This window comes from Haliotis asinina, chromosome 1 (genome assembly GCF_037392515.1).
Source record: "Haliotis asinina isolate JCU_RB_2024 chromosome 1, JCU_Hal_asi_v2, whole genome shotgun sequence".
In the NCBI taxonomy this organism is placed as follows: Eukaryota; Metazoa; Mollusca; class Gastropoda; order Lepetellida; family Haliotidae; genus Haliotis; species Haliotis asinina.
This window is the reverse complement of record NC_090280.1, coordinates 65,350,983-65,368,693: the sequence shown is the minus strand read 5'-3', so window position 1 is coordinate 65,368,693 and position 17,711 is coordinate 65,350,983. Positions and strand designations below refer to the sequence as shown.

The window sequence follows — 17,711 nt, the reverse complement described above, 5'->3', positions numbered from 1 at the left end:
TTGCTAAATAACTTTTTTAACAATTTTTACAATAAAGTATTTAATGTTACCATAATTTACTTTTGTTTTGTTTTAGACCAGAATGTCTATATTTGCGTTTCTTTTGGACGCTTGTTAATATAGTTGACAGTGCTATGTTTTCAGACATCATGAATGTGAAGACATCACGCATTACAACATTAGATAATGGAATCTCATAAACATGTTTGAGAAAAACCCTTTCCGTCCTCATCCTAGTATATTCTAGGATCACATCTGCAGTTGGAGACAGGACATCATGGAACATTTCTTAGAAAAAGATTTCTCAGGATAGGGTTCCAGTTCCAGTCGATAGTAAGAACTCTCCTTGTGTCCTCGTTTATTGACTGGATGTACCCACCATCCCCTCTCTGAAATATCACTATTGTAGTGCAAAAAGATAAAGCGTAACATAAGTTCTTCCGCTGTTTCTTCTTCCTCCTCCGTCAGCACCACGACCGCGGCTAACTTGCTTCGCTCCATCTTAAACTGTGACTGAAAACACAGTTCTTAAACTGTGGAAAGACGTGTGAAGTGACCATATAATGCAGGCATCAAAATTTTCTGTCTTAATGTGGAGTCGGCTTAAGAACAGATATATTGTCTGGCGTGTTCGAGTTTTCCATCTTTTGGTGAAGATATTCTGTCCGATATAGAGAATATAATTATACGGAGAGAGCATGATATGACTGTGTGCTAAAATTCTCCTCAGGTTCATAATCTACTTCGGAGTTAGTGTAAAAATAGTGGACTAACCATCCAAATCATGTTTTTTAGATAATCGACATAATTATTGTGTTTGTCACTGATTCATAATTAGAAGCGACTAAAGTACTGTTGGAAGTAGAAAAATCCATCTTTTTTACATTTATATCTACAATTTATGTAGATAATATGTGAAAGTTTAAAATATCCATTAAACAACGTTCGACCTAACTACAGTCTCAGTGGTAGGTTGATAGGAAACGTAAAAAGGGATATTTACTGACGAGAGATTAGTGCAAAAATGAGCAATGTGTTTTTTATGAAGTCACGGACTTATTTGGAACAGACCATTGCAAAAAATCTGTGAATGTTGAAATTGTTTTACAAAGAACACTTTTGAAATGCCCATATTCGCAACAGACTTAGATATAATAAATTTAAGTCTGAAACCATTTAGGATCTACCAACCGTGTAGTCTCATAATCATGAACAAACAGATAGGACGTGAGTCGTTTCAAATGCAAAACCAGGACATGTGTCACAGGTGGGGGTCGTACTGGGGGATAGAGATATCAGCTAAGAAAAGATAATCCTTTAGGGGAATTAAACTAGAAAGTATGGCTTGACAAATAATGCCAGCTTCTGTCGATCTTCGGCAGGTCATGCGACCTGTATATTTTGAGACATTCAGGGATGACTGTTTTAATGTCCATGGCTTTTACGCTATTTTACATATTCCAACATAAACTTCAAGAAACAAAAACACATGAGACATATTCAAAACACAAGAAATTTCTTTGGGATGACCACTTGTACCTCAGGGCAGAACGTGCATCCCATACCAGGTGAGTCAACGGTCTGTCGCCATACCTGGCAGAGCGATTGGCCTCCTTCGTCGGGCAGTTAATGAAAAACCTCGGGCTTCTGTAAATGACAATTACCCTTGTACTAACAACATGGATTGAAAGACAAGTCTTTTCGCATATTTGAATATTTTGCCCACCAACATTAACGTCATACTGATGGTTTTCTGTCGCCTGATTTTCCTGGCATTTTCTACATATCTGCGTTTATGTTTATGCTTCGGAATGTAACCTGTAAGGTAAACATTCTACATATAAAAGTCTTTATATGCATTTAATGCATTGAAACGTTGCTCTGGGTTAAGCCGTCAAAAGAATTGAGGATGAACATACGGTTGGTTCCAGCAGTTTGGGGCTGGATGGGTATATTCCGCGATATACTACCGACAGAAAATAAGGGAACCAAGAAATTGAATGTAGATGACTTTGACTGTGATAGGGTCCGTTATCGTGGCGTATCTACCAAACGCAACATCCAATGACAATGGAATTTCGCATAATGCATGCCCAGCACGTGCTACACGTGCATACAGAAGTTAACTCCTGTAAATGTACTGGAGAAGTCGCAATCACTAATGCGATAGAGATTGACACTTACTGACAGAAATGCCTCCCAGGCAGTATCTCGGTGAAGCAACAAAATGGAGAATTGTGGGGATGATAGAGAGGGGACATCATTATGTGAAGTTGCCCTGCAGATGGGTAATTTCACGCCTGTGGGATAAGTACCGTCAAATGGGTGGGGTTGCAACGAGACCTGGGCGTGGTAGACCAAAATCAACGACACCACGACAGGATCGTCTCATTACGTTAATTGCTCTAAGCGATAGGTTTAAATCGGCCCCTGCCATCAATAGAGAATTCCGCACACTCACCGGAAGACGCATTTCAACCTCAACCGTTAAAAACCGACTCTATTAAGCTCGTCTGAAAGCAAGACGGCCTTTTAAGGGTGTCACCCTTTCAGCTCACCATAAGCGCCAAAGATTGGCATGGGCTAGGCAGCATCAGGGACGGGCTATGCGCCACTGGCGTTACACCATGTACTCAGATGAGTCAAGGTTTTGCCTACGATTCACAGATGGCAGAAAACGGGAGCAATATGCCAGAGCAACAATTCTTGACTATGATCGATATGGAGGTGGTTGTGTCATGGTGTGGGGTGGGATTACACATGGCAGACGATCAGATTTGGTCATCATTAACGGAGCCATGACTGGTCAGCGATACGTTGACCAAATATTGCGTCCTGCTGTGGCTCCATTGGCTAGAGTTATCGGCCGAAATTTTGTATTCCAAGATGATAATGCCAGACCACATCGGGCCCGAATTGTCTCCGCTTATCTCCGTCAAGAAGGTATCCAGACTTTGGACTGGCCCTCTAAGTCCCCAGACCTGTCCCCAATTGAACATCTCTGGGACGTTCTTGGTCGAAGGGTGTACGCCAGGGACCCAGGACCCGCCAACCTGGGCCAGCTTGGTGCAGCTCTCCAAGAGGAATGGCGGGCAATACCACGGGCAAACATTCGGAAATTGATTAACAGCATGCCATCAAGGTGCCGTGAATGTGTTGCCCAACATGGTGGACACACCAGATATTGAACTTGACGCCTAAAATTGATTTAGTGGATATTTAAAGCAGTTTCAAATTCGCTATTGTTTCATTATTCCAACCCCACTAATTAGAGTGTGCAGTTCGCACTATAAACAGAATAATTTACTTCATAGACAAGTGGTTAAGCTGTCAAATCCGTCCTCACAACAAACAAACAAAATAATGCGTTCTGATTAGATGTAATAAGGTTTTTGATCATATTAGACTATTGCCTTTGAAAACTTTCTGTTTGTTTCGTCATCAAGAAAGAAAGCTGTGACTTGTAACTATATTTAGTCACGGTGGGCTGTTCCCAAGGAAGGGGAGTTACTCTTGAACGCTTCTGCGTACATATCTCAACATTTGAAAGAAATGGGTTCCCTCACTTTGGTGCCAAACACTTGAATTTCATATTTCCAGAGATAAAGCGTGATGATGATAGTTTGGAGATTTTACGTACGCTTTCGGACATGATGCGTATATCGCACACTGAATAACGAGGATTAGTCAACATGCGTGAATCAATGCATAACAATAATTAAGCAATAATAATGCATCTATCTAGCATCACAACAAAATTAACTGCCCGATTCCACCAGTCCATTACCCTCTGTCTCTCACAGACATACACCCTATGTTTAATCAAAGAGACGATAATACCCTTTAAATTAATGTCTCTCTCTCTCTCTCTCTCTCTCTCTCTCTCTCTCTCTCACACACACACACACACACACACACATTGACTCGAATACCATTAATATAGGCATCACCTGGGGTTGAGTCAAATACCGTGCTGGGATTAACATCGGGTTTTCCAAGCTTCGCCTGAAATTGAATCGAATACCATGTACGGATTAACCTAAACATCAGCAGTCGTTGGGGCGAATACCATGTAAGGATTAACCTAAACATAACTTGAGGGTGGTTGTGTCGAATATCATGTAGTGATTAAGCAAAAATCACGTTGGACTCTGAATCTTGTGTGTGATTCAAAATGGATGCAAGTACTGTGGCACACGTAGCTTGTAAAATGGTTAGGAAGCATTTACTTTTGTGGGCATATTCTAATTTTGGGTTTAACATTTATACGACGATGTTACATTGCCCATTTTCTCGCTTGCGATCCAGCTTGCCTTAATTCACCCTAGTTACATAACACGCATTTTTGACGTAGTTAAATGTCAATACCCTCAACATGTTTGGCATTGTGTACGGGAAGTACCACTAGTACATCACCGTTTGCACTTCTTCTGACCATATTTGTTTGTACAGTATTCGCTACTGGACGGTGATTGTTATATGACGTGAAATTTGCATGTGTTCGATTTTCATGTCACTGACAAACACAAACACTGACAACTGAGTGATGCAAAATGATTGCAAAAATTAATGATCTACAGTGATTTTTCGACCTTCTTGAAAACCATCAAGATCACGAATGGCACCCCTGCACGTGCAAGGGACTACTGTGCTGCGTACATGAATCACATGCGTTGTGTTTAGGGGTGGTGATAGGGAGAAATGGCGGTGCGTTTATACGATATCTGTCTTTGAAACGTTTCATAACGCTTATGCTTCCTGTCGAAATGGACTGTTCAGGAACCCCTACTTTTTACAGACTCTGAGTATATGTACAAATATATACATCATACACCAACGGTTTTCCACCAGCCTTTAGGTGACAACATGTTTCATGAGACAATCTAAATTGGTGTGAAGAGTTGCACCGATTTCTGGTGTCCACCACCTTAATATTGCCAAACTTATTGGGAAAGAAACATACGTACACATCAACTTTAACATACTATCTGTTTCATGGACATGTTTCAGTTGTAAACACATAAGTATATGAATATATTTAGATCACGTTTGTTTTTTACATAATGCTAAGCTTGATAAAAGAGGAAATGTGAAGTGAACACCGAACACATTTTGGTGTCAGTTTATGTATGACAATATAATGTAATATGTTTGTTTCGGCCAACCCGAACTTTGTTTAAAGACTTATTTGTAGAAACTGCACGCGAATGACAGCATACATTGGCCCCACATATTATGCCTTTGTGAATAATGAAACTGGGCCCTTCGTTGTGACAAGCGACTGCTTTACCTCTCAACTAACCTATTGTCCTTAAATCAGTACAAGCAAAATCTACTAACGGAATATGTTGACGGTCATCACTGACTGTGTAACCAGGGAGCACAAAACACTTGTTACTGCAAACAGCTTTATTGACGTTTGTACATGACAGGTGGATGTGCGTCCTCCTCATGGACACTTGATGTCCTCGGGGTTCAGCTCGTCCACCTCGGCACACTGGACGCGGTCAACGGGGTTCTCCCTGTTCTTCGGGTCAGAGCAGTACTGGTCTTTGAAACGCTGTAGACAGGAGGAGAGTGTGTGAGTGAAAAGTGGTACATTGACAACAGGTTTTTCTGCAAATGACTTGAATCGACATATATATTTCAGCTGGTGGTATTAGTGAGTGAGTATACAAGCAATATCACGGCGGGGAACACCAGGAATTCTCTTCACATATTGTACCTATGTAGGCAATCGAACCCGGGTCTTTGGCGTGTGGAACGATCGCTTAAACCAATATCTGCCCACTGTCGAATTCACCACGTCCGTTGTAGCATCGGAAACTGGGAATGTGAAGTACACAGATCGTTATGAGTTTGGACTGGTGAAGATCCAGGTTAGAATTCGTCTTCAGCAACCCCGTGACGAGATTAAACTTTACTCACAAAGTATCAACTTCCACGCTAAGCGTGCATTAATAAAGTCCCGGGAGTATTTTGTTAAAACCCCTGAAGATACGTGTTAGAATGGGTCTTCAGTAACCCATGCGTGTCGTAAGAAGCGATGAACGAAATAGGGTGATCAGGCTGGCTAAAATGGTTGACACGCCATCGCATCCCAAGTGCGTAGATCGAGACTCATGCAGTTGATCACTGTATTGTCTGGTCCAGGCTGGAGTATTTAAACGTTTTAAAGTTTAAAAGAAATAGGCATAATTAAGTAGATTTAAAAAATGAATAAATAACAGGCAGAATTTTATTCCTGTGTGTTTAATTAATTTCCTCAGTGAAATTCTTTCTTTATTTCACGACATAGATACAAGGTAGACCCGTATACATGTAGGGGCGTCGGGCTCACGCCGAAGACCCGGGTGCGATAATCCACATGGGCCCATTGTGTGAAGCCCATTTCTGGTGTTCCGCGCCGTGATAGTTAATGACATATACTATAATTACTTACAGTGTATTGCAGTGATAGGAAGCCTGCACCGGGGAAAGCTACAAACAGAAAAAGATAAATTCGAGCCGATGTTATTTCCAGCTATACCATGGCGTAACATGAATCTAAACCTGTATGCCATACACCTCCATTAACATCTTGACATTTTATAAGCAAATGGATCAGTGAACAATGACTGCGACACACTGAATCAGTATTACGTGTTTTCTTGACTTCCAGAAACATACGTTTTGCTGTAATGTTGCAGACTGGACATCAGGAATAAATTATTTTCAAGAATAGTGTGCCTTTTCAGTGTGTCTTCATGTTGGCCATTCCGAGATTGCCCAACAGAGTTTTGTGAACTGATATGCTCTCTGTATTTCCACAGATAGTCTGTACTGTAATAAATAGCCACTCCAAAACCTCATTGTATTCTTTCAAATGTTCACCCAATGACGGACGTTTAAACAGCAGCAATCTTACCAATTGGAAAATTAAAGTCTGCATTGCTCATCACGCCATCTTTGTTTCTGTCAAATTGGTCGAACAGGAAACGGGCGTACTGCTCTGAGTAGCCATACCTGCACGTCATTCTGGTCACGACCTCCCATTTCTCGCTATTGCAGAGGTCATCTGCAAGAAAAAAATTACTGTCTGACCATTGTGTGCATACTTTTCCCTTTTGACGAAACGGTGTTTTAAATCGAATCTGAGCAAGGCGCGATGGAGGGAGGCACGTGTTGGGTGCCATGAGTCCCGTTTCACTTTCGTGTATTTGCAGACTGCTGTGGGCAGGAGTCGGTCGAGTTTAAGAAATCGAAGCACGATTGTTGACAGTTTTCAATCATAGCTAGGATAGCCTTCTTAAATCAAAGTCGTGTTACAATCGCGGTTTGTGGGTTAAGCAATGAATGGTTATTGTTAAGCTGCATGTAGATGATTAAGAATGATTGTAAATAATCCCCACCTCTCTCCCCCAACAAAGGTGGTCGAATTGTCAGAACTTACTGTCGTAATTGTAAAACATAACATCGAAGCCGATGTCTTTGTTGGTGACGTTCCCGCTACCATCGAAATCGTTGTCCAGCGCAGCAGCACAGAATTTCCCCACCAACTTCTGAGGAGGGTTGCAGTGGTTAAACAGGTTAAACCAGTACCTTAAAAAAGTTTATTGAAATGGGGTTGAAACGTTTATTGAAATGGGGTTAAATCTCTTTCTCGGCAACTTTCCCATATGTAACACCTTTCGGCCGAATGAGCCGCAGTGGGATATGAAAACTGCAGTATTCGAGCACAGTTTTCGACACAATTACTGGTGATATGGTAACTACATGTTCGTGTAATAACACAAAGATCATTCCTTGCAATCAGTACCAGTTAAGATGGGGGTTAGAAATGATCTTCAGTAACCCATGCTTGTCGTAAGAGGCGATTAAAGAGATCCGGTGATCAGATTCATTAACGTTGTTGACACATGTCGTATTCGAGGTGCATAGATCGATGCTCATGCTGTTGACCACTGGAGTGTCCAATCTAAACTCGATTTTTTACACACCTCCGCCATATAACTGGGATATTGATAAGGGCGTTGTAAGACTTAACGCAGTCACTCATAGCAAACGGTGACCATCAACGCTCACTTGGCCTGCAAGTCTATGGTATAGCCACACAGATCGTAAGATCAAAACCTAGAGGATATATGTACTAGGCCCCTGCAACCGTGTCGAAGAATACATTAGTAAAAAATGTCAGATCACACACTATCAGACTCGAAGACATTACATATCCCTCGTGTAACTGAAATTCGCTATATCCGAACACATCAACAGGTATAATATACACCAGACAACCCAGTGGCTCATATTGTGAGCAACTCACATAAGGAGCGGTGGCACCCAAACAGGGTTCTCTGGCAGCTCGCTCCAACATACGGAGCGGTGGCACCCAAAAAGGGTTCTCGGGCAGCTCGCTCCAACACACGTTGTTGGGCATCAAATGGCATCGTGAAATGTTTCTTATAACAAGATGTAGATGTCCCAATAGTGGCTGTAAGATAAGGGCTTTCGTGTATATTTTGCAAAATCGTATTTTGCGGTTTCGATGAAAATCGTGACATACCTGGAGAAACCACAGGTCCCACAAAAGAGGAGGGCGAACACGGTGAGTCGGAGGGCGAGCATCCTGAAAACAAACCAGAAGGATTGAGGTAAATATATGCATGTACTGCCAGAATAGCCGGTCTTCTGGATTACATTTTGTGTAAAGCTAAAACTAGCTGTAAATAGAAGCGAAAACCCTTTCCACGTACATGTACTAGGAAGAGTCATTGTATAAGTGTGACTAGCAGATATTTATTTCAGTAGTATTTACAGCTGTATTATGTTGTTTGTGTACAAACTGGGTCTGAACCAGACAATCCAGTGATTGCCACTATGATATAATATGAATAAACAACTGAAGATCATAACATCGATTCCATCCATTTAATTTCAGTATTAAGGCATCAGGCCCACGTACAGCTAATGCAGTTGAGGTATTTTGGAAAGGACCAGTACAGCCAGAAGATACAATTGTGAAGTTCGGCTATTCATGACACCCTTGAATCTAAGTATTAAGATGACTTCCATAGGAACTGCAACATTGTTTTCAAACTTTCCTCCCAATTTGATGCGTAATTTCCTGTTCATCAATCCTTAATAAGGTTATCAGACGTCAAGATCTCTGTTCTTTTGATAGAAAGAAGGGTTCTAATATATCATAAACACTAGTTATAGTTCTAGTACCTAGCAACGCCACGTCTCTGTATGTTTGCGAGTAACATTATTTAACTTAATAAAGACAATTCAGAATCATAAAATTATAAATCATAATCAAACGAAAATGATATATTCATGATATTTTTCAAGGGACAATTAGACCTCCGATTTTACTGATGTATTGTAACACTGTTTAGGATATCTAGTGTTGTGGCATACAAAGGAATATTGAGTATTCATCATCTTAAAAATAACAAATCACCAAGCTAAGACCAAATTAATGCAGAGGTTTTTAAACACTCATCAGATACTATTGTGCCTTTTCCTGAGCTATATTCAATATCATTCTAGAAAATCGAACATTTCAAGAAATATGGTCAGTAGGAGAACGTGTTGCTATACATAAACAAGGAAGTCTGAAAAACATAAACAATTGTAGAGGCATTACCCTACTTACAATTTCAGGCAAAATATTTACCTATTTAATCATCAAAAGGTTAGTTTTCTGGGCAAATACTATCAATGCAAATAGCGAGGAACAAGCAGGCTTTAGAGAAAGAGATAAAAAAAAATAATGTTTTATCCTCCAGGTTATAGTATGAATGGAGGGAAATGTTACGTTTCGTTCACTTGGCAGAGGCATAAGCTATAAGGAATCTGTTAGAAAGAGGTGCATCCCAGTTATTCTTACTGTTGTTTGCAGATGGCATGTTTTCGTGCACGGTGAAAGGTTTACAGGGAAAGATATCTGGGTGAGCTTTTAGAGTTCTATTTTTATTTTTATACTATGTCTAATTGCACATTGTGTATTGTAATATACTATGGGCCTGTACATGTGTTGCCACATCAAGTTCTGAAATGAAGATGAGATGAACATAAGCCATTATTTTCTGCCTCTAGTGAGAGTAGCAACATGAATACCACAGCGACCACGTTTCCCTGACGATGCAACGTTTGTTATCATTGGCGTGACAAGGGTAAACATGTTTGCCGCGCTAGTTGTGGCAACATGCACTCACTTTGCATAAACATGTCATTAATGGCATTTAGAGCGACACTATTTGGAAGTAATGTAGAGGATCCTGCTAAATGGCTTTTCGTATGCTCTGAGCAGTAAAGTAGGAGTCGATAAAGAATGAAATAATAATAACATACATGATCTTTATACACACACGCACACACACACGTAGTCGTACATCTATCCATCCATCCACACCCCCTCCACACACACACATTCTCTCTCCTACATACACACACACACACACACACACGTAGTCGTACACGTAGTCGTACATCTATCCGTCCATCCAAACCCCGTCCACACACACACACATTCTCTCTCCTACATACACACAAACACACACGCGCGCGTAGTCGTACACGTAGTCGTACATCTATCCATCCATCAACACCCCCTCCATACACACACACATTCTCTCTCCTACATACACACACACACGCGCGCAGTCGTACACGTAGTCGTACATCTATCCATCCATCCACACCCCCTCCACACACACACACATTCTCTCTCCTACATACACACACACACGTAGTCGTACACGTAGTCGTACATCTATCCATCCCTCCACACACACACACATTCTCTCGCCTACATACACACACACACACACACACGTAGTCGTACACGTAGTCGTACATCTATCCATCCATCCACACCCCCTCCACACACACACACATTCTCTCTCCTACATACACACACACACACACACGTAGTCGTACATCTATCCATCCATCCACACCCCCTCCACACACACACATTCTCTCTAGCTTCTCCTACACACACACACACACACACACACACACACACACACACATTCTCTCTCCTACATACACACACACATTCTCTCTCCTACATACACACACACACACACGCACGCACACACACACACACACACACACACACACACTCTCTGAGTTGGACCGGTTCTTACACAGGTAAACTGTAATGAACGCCTACACTGGGCACAAATACATCTGCGCTGGAAACAGAGACAGTGGAATAGGGTTGTGTTTAACGATGAATCACGTACAACGCTGCAATTTACCGACGTCACGCCCAGAGCTTCGTACAGGAAGTTTGGGAAGAGTTCTGCGGGATCGTGCGCTCACGTCTTCTCGTAATTCGTCTTGCGGATATCGCGAACAGATCTTTGTCTCGGAGCCGGCGCCATTCACGGCTGCTGATGGTCCAGACCTCCAACATGATAATGTGACACCACACTGACTGTTTTGACACGAACTTTCCTTCTAAACCGTCTCTTGTATTGACATCAAGGAGTGACCACAGTGCCAAGAAACGTCAATCCCTGAATGTTCTCGAGCTGGGCGCCGTGTTGGTATAACAATGGCGGTGGTTGCCTACTGTTAGACACTCAGTGATATAACGTTGCCTTGCTCTTGTGAATGCGAGAAGGGTGACGCACTGATCAAGCTCCAAACCAGATGTCTTGTCACTGTGAAGTCGTCCCGGCCGTGCTATTGTAGACTGTGAACCATGCACACCTACATGCCTAATCGTCTTGTCCTGTACGCTCCCTATGTTCATAAACCACATGTATTCACTAGACGTTTTGTTCTTAATTAATATGATCGTTACTGGGATATAAACTAACACATGTAAAGTTTCTATTTTGTTTAGTATGCACGCACCTTTCCCCATATTTTAATTGGAGACTGAAAACGTATAGTATCTGAAATAGTTTACTCAATTCCAGCTGTATCAGTGAAACAAAAATGACGAGACTGATGTAAATCTCAAGGGACACATACCATGGGAAGATGTGTATAAGGTATTTTATGCTTTAAGTTCAGCCAATCAGAATGCAGGAAATAAAATGAACATCACTAAAATACATGGGCAAACACGCACGCACACACATTCACAAAATAATGATTCATCACTACTTTTCCGCTTTCGCGTGTCAGCGTTACTGTTACAGATGATATGTGTGAATGAGTGAGTCATGTTTTACAGCGCTTTTAGCAATACACCAGTAATATGACGGCGGGGGACACCTGAAATGGGCTTCACACATTTTATCCATACGGGAAATGTAACCATTGGAACGTTTTACCCATACACCCCACTGTCCTCATAGTATGAAGCTACTTCACCATGACGTTACAATTTCATTCACAAATACCGTAACTTGACAAAGCCATTAAATATTTTAATTTGCAATGGTGACATTCCCAATGGCAGACACAACATTCAAATACATTGCTTTAGAAAAACAAGACATATGTAATAATGATATCTCGATCTCTACTGTGAGCATTTACGAGGCTGCACCTTCTCGTGTGGACCTTTATATTTTGTTTATTGGCGTGCATTCTTGTCCTTAAACAGTTGGTGTGTCCAGAGTATTACTCAAGAGGGTATATTATAACATAAACACTATTAAGGTATACTTATCATATGTATAGCATACTGAAACATAAGTCCTATGTTGTTGTGGAGCAGGGCTGGTTGGAACATTATGAAATAATTCTAAAATTGTATACATGAATTTTCACAAGTCATAGTTAGTGTTATCAAACTTTGTCAATATACAATTGAACGTTCAGTAAAACATGAAAGTGAAGGCGGCATTTTTACACGTCATACCTTTGATAGGTGTTCGTTTGTACAAATGAAAACGATAAAAGGAAAACAGTGAGCAAAATGCGAAAAGATACGAACCTGTCTGAATGCAGTGGATAACGACTCAAAGTTTGGCCGGGTCACTGTCCAAATCTTCAGCCAGCTCCACCGATAGCTCCACCCAAAGGTCAGGACAGGTAAAGTGAGGGCGCCGAGGAGGGGTACCCATAAGTCGTAAAGTTGATTTTAGAATCTTGTCAGTTTATGAACAGGAATGATATTGTTTGATTCTGGTTCGGCGATCCGACGGATGTGAATGTTTTATGTGAATACAACAACTCGGTAAATATGTGTTACGAGGCTTCAACTTGCTAAACTGTCTCCCGTGAGTGAGTTTAGTTGTAAGCCGCACTCAACAATATTCCAGCTATATGGCGGTGGTCTGTAAATAATCGAATCCGGACTAGATATCCCAGTGATCAACAGCATGAGCATCGATCTACGCATTTGGGATACAACAATATGTGTCAGCCAAGCAAACGGACCCGACCACCTGCCACTTACCACAAGCATGCATTACTGAATATCATCAATTCTAACCTGGCTCTTCACGGGTTCACTTACTCGTTAATCTCACTCTCCTCATACCAGTTCCTCATACCATACTGTGAACAGTATGAACTCAGGGAACTCTTCCCAGATTTCTCACTAGTGAAATTAATGTTCCATGAGTGCGATACTCTCCATAATCAAGAGTATTAGGTTATTTTAGTTTTTTCTCATTATATGCAGATAAATTTGAAGACAAGTTAAGTCATTTTCACCACTGAACAATTTAATTTCAGGGAGAAATAATAGTTTTGAAACTTTTAAACCAAATGGTTTCCTCTCATCCCAATATTTAATCCTGAATAACTATAAAATCAAAACATATTGCTGTTGATATTGCTATTGAATGTATTATATCTCTGTTGAGCCCACAATCTGTTCACAATCACAATCACACATATTCTCATGTATGCTTGTATTCAACGTATTGGAAAGTTTAACAATAAACAAATCTGAACTAGGACGTTTTAGGGGGACGTCGTAAAGCACAGACGAATGACAGTAAGGCTGACATATCATTTAGGGCGTGTTTTGAGGCGGATGTAGAGGTCGACATGGAAGATGGAATCCTCAGATTGCTGAACCATTCCTGCTGCGCAGTGTATTTCCATGCTGAGCAGTTGCTTGCACGCACCTTGCAGTTTTAACGGGTTTATAAGCTCACACATAGGCTCTAAAATGCATTTTTGCATAAATTTCCAACAGAATCTGTTTTCAACAGAAATTTCTGGAACAGTTGGACCTCGGTGCAATAGCGATCCATGTAACATTTATTAAAAACAGATACTATCGTCATAACACTTGACGTGGGCCAGATACATTAGGGCATCAATTGGCAGCAAAGTCAGTCTCTGGTAAATACATCTGGTAAATGCATCTGGTAAATACATCTGGTAAAAACATGTAAGTGGAGAGGTGATATTAGTGAACAAGCAGATTTAGTCAAAAGTTCATCCCAACCATGTTTTATGTTATAGTGTTTGCAGTAAAGTGTCTCACGGTAATATATTCTCTCATTGTTTGGGGAAGCAGACAGTTAAGAAATGAATTTCCACTAATTTGAACGATATAAATTCTAGCATGATATCGTTTATTCGCATTGATATTACGACAGTGAATAGCGTTTTTTCAGTTTGAATTTTGTTTTCAAACTGGAGTATTGAATCTTTATTTAAATAGTTTCAGCCATTTTCTGCAATTTAAGTTGAATAATTGCCCTGGTACGAATAGTCTGACGACGGTAACCAGCCAGTCACTAATATCGATCTCGTGATAAATACGCTTTAATGGTTCTGTATATATTTGCAAATAAAGCAAATCATTTCGTCATGTAACAAAGGCTCGGGGCCAATGACACCCCAGGTCAAAAGACGAAGGGGCAATTGCCCACCATGCCCTAGTTTTCTGAAGTACGGTATTTCAGTTGCAAGAAAAAAACGAATAATGCTAGAAAGTTTAAAAACATGATCCTTCCTCTCGCAAATACAAATGGGGTGTTGAAACGCTCATCTCCTCAGTAAACATAACCTGGCATAGTTGAAGTTGATACACTTGAGTTAATGTATTCACGAGAAGTGATCAGTAAATAGCTTCAGGTACAGTCGGACATTGATGCAGGCTCGTCTCTGACAAACGCAAGTTCACACGCCCTGGGCAAGCAGCCACGTACTTGGCAACAAAACATAGTACTTTTTCCTGAATGAGTAGAGCCAAATACTCAAATGTCATGTCTTTTTGTGTCGTACACTCACATGAATTTGTGCTGCACTTTAATGACAAACGAGTGAGTGAGTAGGTACATGGATGCGTGAGTGAATGGGTGGGTACATAGGTGTGAGACCCGCTCACGCGTTTGCTCGCGTGCGTGCGTGCGTGCGTGAGTGAGTGAGTGAGTGAGTGCCTTTGCAATTTTCTAGCAATATCACGGCGGGGGAAATGATAAATGGGTTTTACACTCATGTGTAAACATGAACACTCTTACTACTGGACTGCAAGAAGAAGAAGAAGAAGAAGAAGAAGATTAGAAGAAGATCTTATATAGCATAAATATTACCAAATTTTGAATAGAACCGTTCGCTGAATGGAAAGTTTGTCAGTTTCCATACATGAAAGGGGAAATGCAGGGGTTAGAATATTGTTAATATCGACGGCAAAACATGAGTGGAACCCTTGAGGCGTGCTCAATAAACTTCGCATTTATTATGAGTTTCATCTGCCAGAGAACCAGCTTGCATATCCTACAACTTGGTATCTGTACGACGAAACCTAATGGTCAAGCTTGACTTCTTGGGGCCGATTACCATAGAAATGTTTGTTGAATACTGTGACCTGTTCATGATTCTACATTTGGTTCTTCAGCAAAGTTGCTTTAAACAAACTCTACGAACGAATCTAAACAGTCAACACCTTCAACATAGAGCAGGTAACAAATCATTACAGGTGAGAGAGATCAGCCACGCGTTCGCACACTGAAACTCTGAGTCTGACCTACAGACCAGTGCCAGGAAATTATAGACCTTAAACAACCAAATAGGTAATAAAGACTTAGAACAGTGTTGGTTACAGCACGCACCCCTGGACCACCCCTGGGCCACTCCTTGGCTAAATGGGAGCAAAGGGTTGTTCATTGACCCGGTATTCAGTTTCTAATTACAACGTCCTCAAGAACTGGTTTAAGTCACATGTTGTATCGAAAGAGCTTTCCGACACGTTTTACATAACTGACTTTTCTCTTCCGCACAAAAACAAACCAGGCCTCTGTTTACACAGTAATTTCACTGTAAGTGTATCTCATTGTATTTTCGGGAGCTCTGACAGACGTAATGCATACTATTTAGATGTTTTTTCTGCTTCAGCCATATTCCAGCAGTATCACCGCGGGGAACAGGGCTGGACTTGACACACTGCACCCATTGGGAGAATAGGAAACGGGTCTTCGTCGTTTAACTACCCAATGGCCCTGATTATTGTTTGAAACAAAACAGGGTTTAACAGATTTGGGTTATATATGAGTACTCAAACACATATTTTAGTTTACAGAAGTCCAGCATGCCAAATGGACGACTTCAGTTTTGAACTAAAACTAAAGTAAAAGCGTAGAAAACGTCTACATTTACTACCTTGCATGGGTGTTGTAAAGATGGTATTTACAAGACCTAAATTTGTAAATATGGAAATTTTTACATATTGACAAAAGGATATAACCGGGATAGAATTGTATATCATAGTTCCGTTTTTGGTCAGGCTCGCTGATCTTGGTTGACACATATTGGTTTAAACTATTACCAATATATTGTATTTATTGCTCTAAAAACAGTACCAAGTGAACAGTGTTATGCAGCCATTAAATCTGACCTCACGTTCTATAATGATGTTGTCTACACTGATAGTTAGTAACAAAAAGACCGTTTATAAACGTAATGATTATATCGGTGGAAAACACTTGATATTACGAGTAAAGGGGGAACCTTATCTCGTGCTTCCAAATATAATGGAACCGTAACAGTGCTCACAGTTTCATGTTTAACATCAAGATAATGAATGCGAAGTATGCCGTATGATGAAGTGGATACCAGAACACAATAAGGTTAACAGTATCCTTCAATGGCACAGATGGGAAATATATGATGTCTACGTTAACTAGCCCTTGACCAGAAACTTCAGCTTGGTACTGGAAAATGTATATCAGTTATATTCTCCCTTGATGAGGTTACTTTATCCGTTAATCTGTTTTCACTACAGACAGGCATTTCCAATAACAGACTAACAGACGTATAACACTGAAGTATGAAGCGGTTCACTTCCCCATGTGATTGTAAATCTGGAACAGCAACCTGAGGAAATCTACCTGAGCATGTCACATGAAGGTAATTGTAGACACGCCCCACATCGAAATACAGTCCTGGCATATCACCTGTATAAAAAGGTTTTCTATTCATTAATGTTAAATAACGTTAAATACGCATTTTTCTTATCATAGAAAATATCAATTTAGAAACAGATCAGGAAGAATGCAGATGAGTAAATTTATATTAATTCAGAGACGTCGTTCCCGGCTCATCACCGTGAAACCACGAAGGGAAAACAACTTACATGAAACCTATCCCAACCTATCGGGGCACGACATTTATGTTATATTTTCACAGGTGCAGATGGATTGATGACCTATCAGCTGATTATCTCCTGCTTGCTCCTGCACTATCATGTACCTTTTCTTCCCATACAGAAACTGCTCTCATGCAGGAAGCAATATGTATTACAACTGTATGATATGACGCCGTTTTGTCACTCAAACAGAACAAAAGACGCTAGAATT

The 17,711-nt window shown here is 40.7% G+C and overlaps 1 protein-coding gene across 1 annotated transcript; it reads right to left on the bottom strand.

The window, feature by feature from the left end:
• Positions 1-5,428: 5,428 nt before the first annotated feature.
• LOC137282027 (uncharacterized) lies at positions 5,429-8,604 on the bottom strand. Its single transcript, XM_067813784.1, has 5 exons — positions 8,543-8,604; positions 7,433-7,581; positions 6,908-7,057; positions 6,443-6,480; positions 5,429-5,560 (listed from the first exon to the last, which is right to left on the bottom strand). Exons 1-5 carry the CDS (start codon positions 8,602-8,604, stop codon positions 5,450-5,452), a joined length of 510 nt encoding a protein of 169 aa, XP_067669885.1. The 3' UTR covers positions 5,429-5,449.
• Positions 8,605-17,711: the final 9,107 nt, after the last annotated feature.

Coding starts and splice junctions, on each gene's coding strand:
- LOC137282027 (XM_067813784.1), bottom strand. CDS start 8,604: ATGCTCGCCCTCCGACTCACCGTGTTCGCCCTCCTCTTTTGTGGGACC. Junction 7,582..8,542: donor GGGACCTGTGGTTTCTCCAG/GTATGTCACGAT, acceptor AACTTTTTTAAG/GTACTGGTTTAACCTGTTTA. Junction 5,561..6,442: donor TCCTATCACTGCAATACACT/GTAAGTAATTAT, acceptor TCCTGTCTACAG/CGTTTCAAAGACCAGTACTG.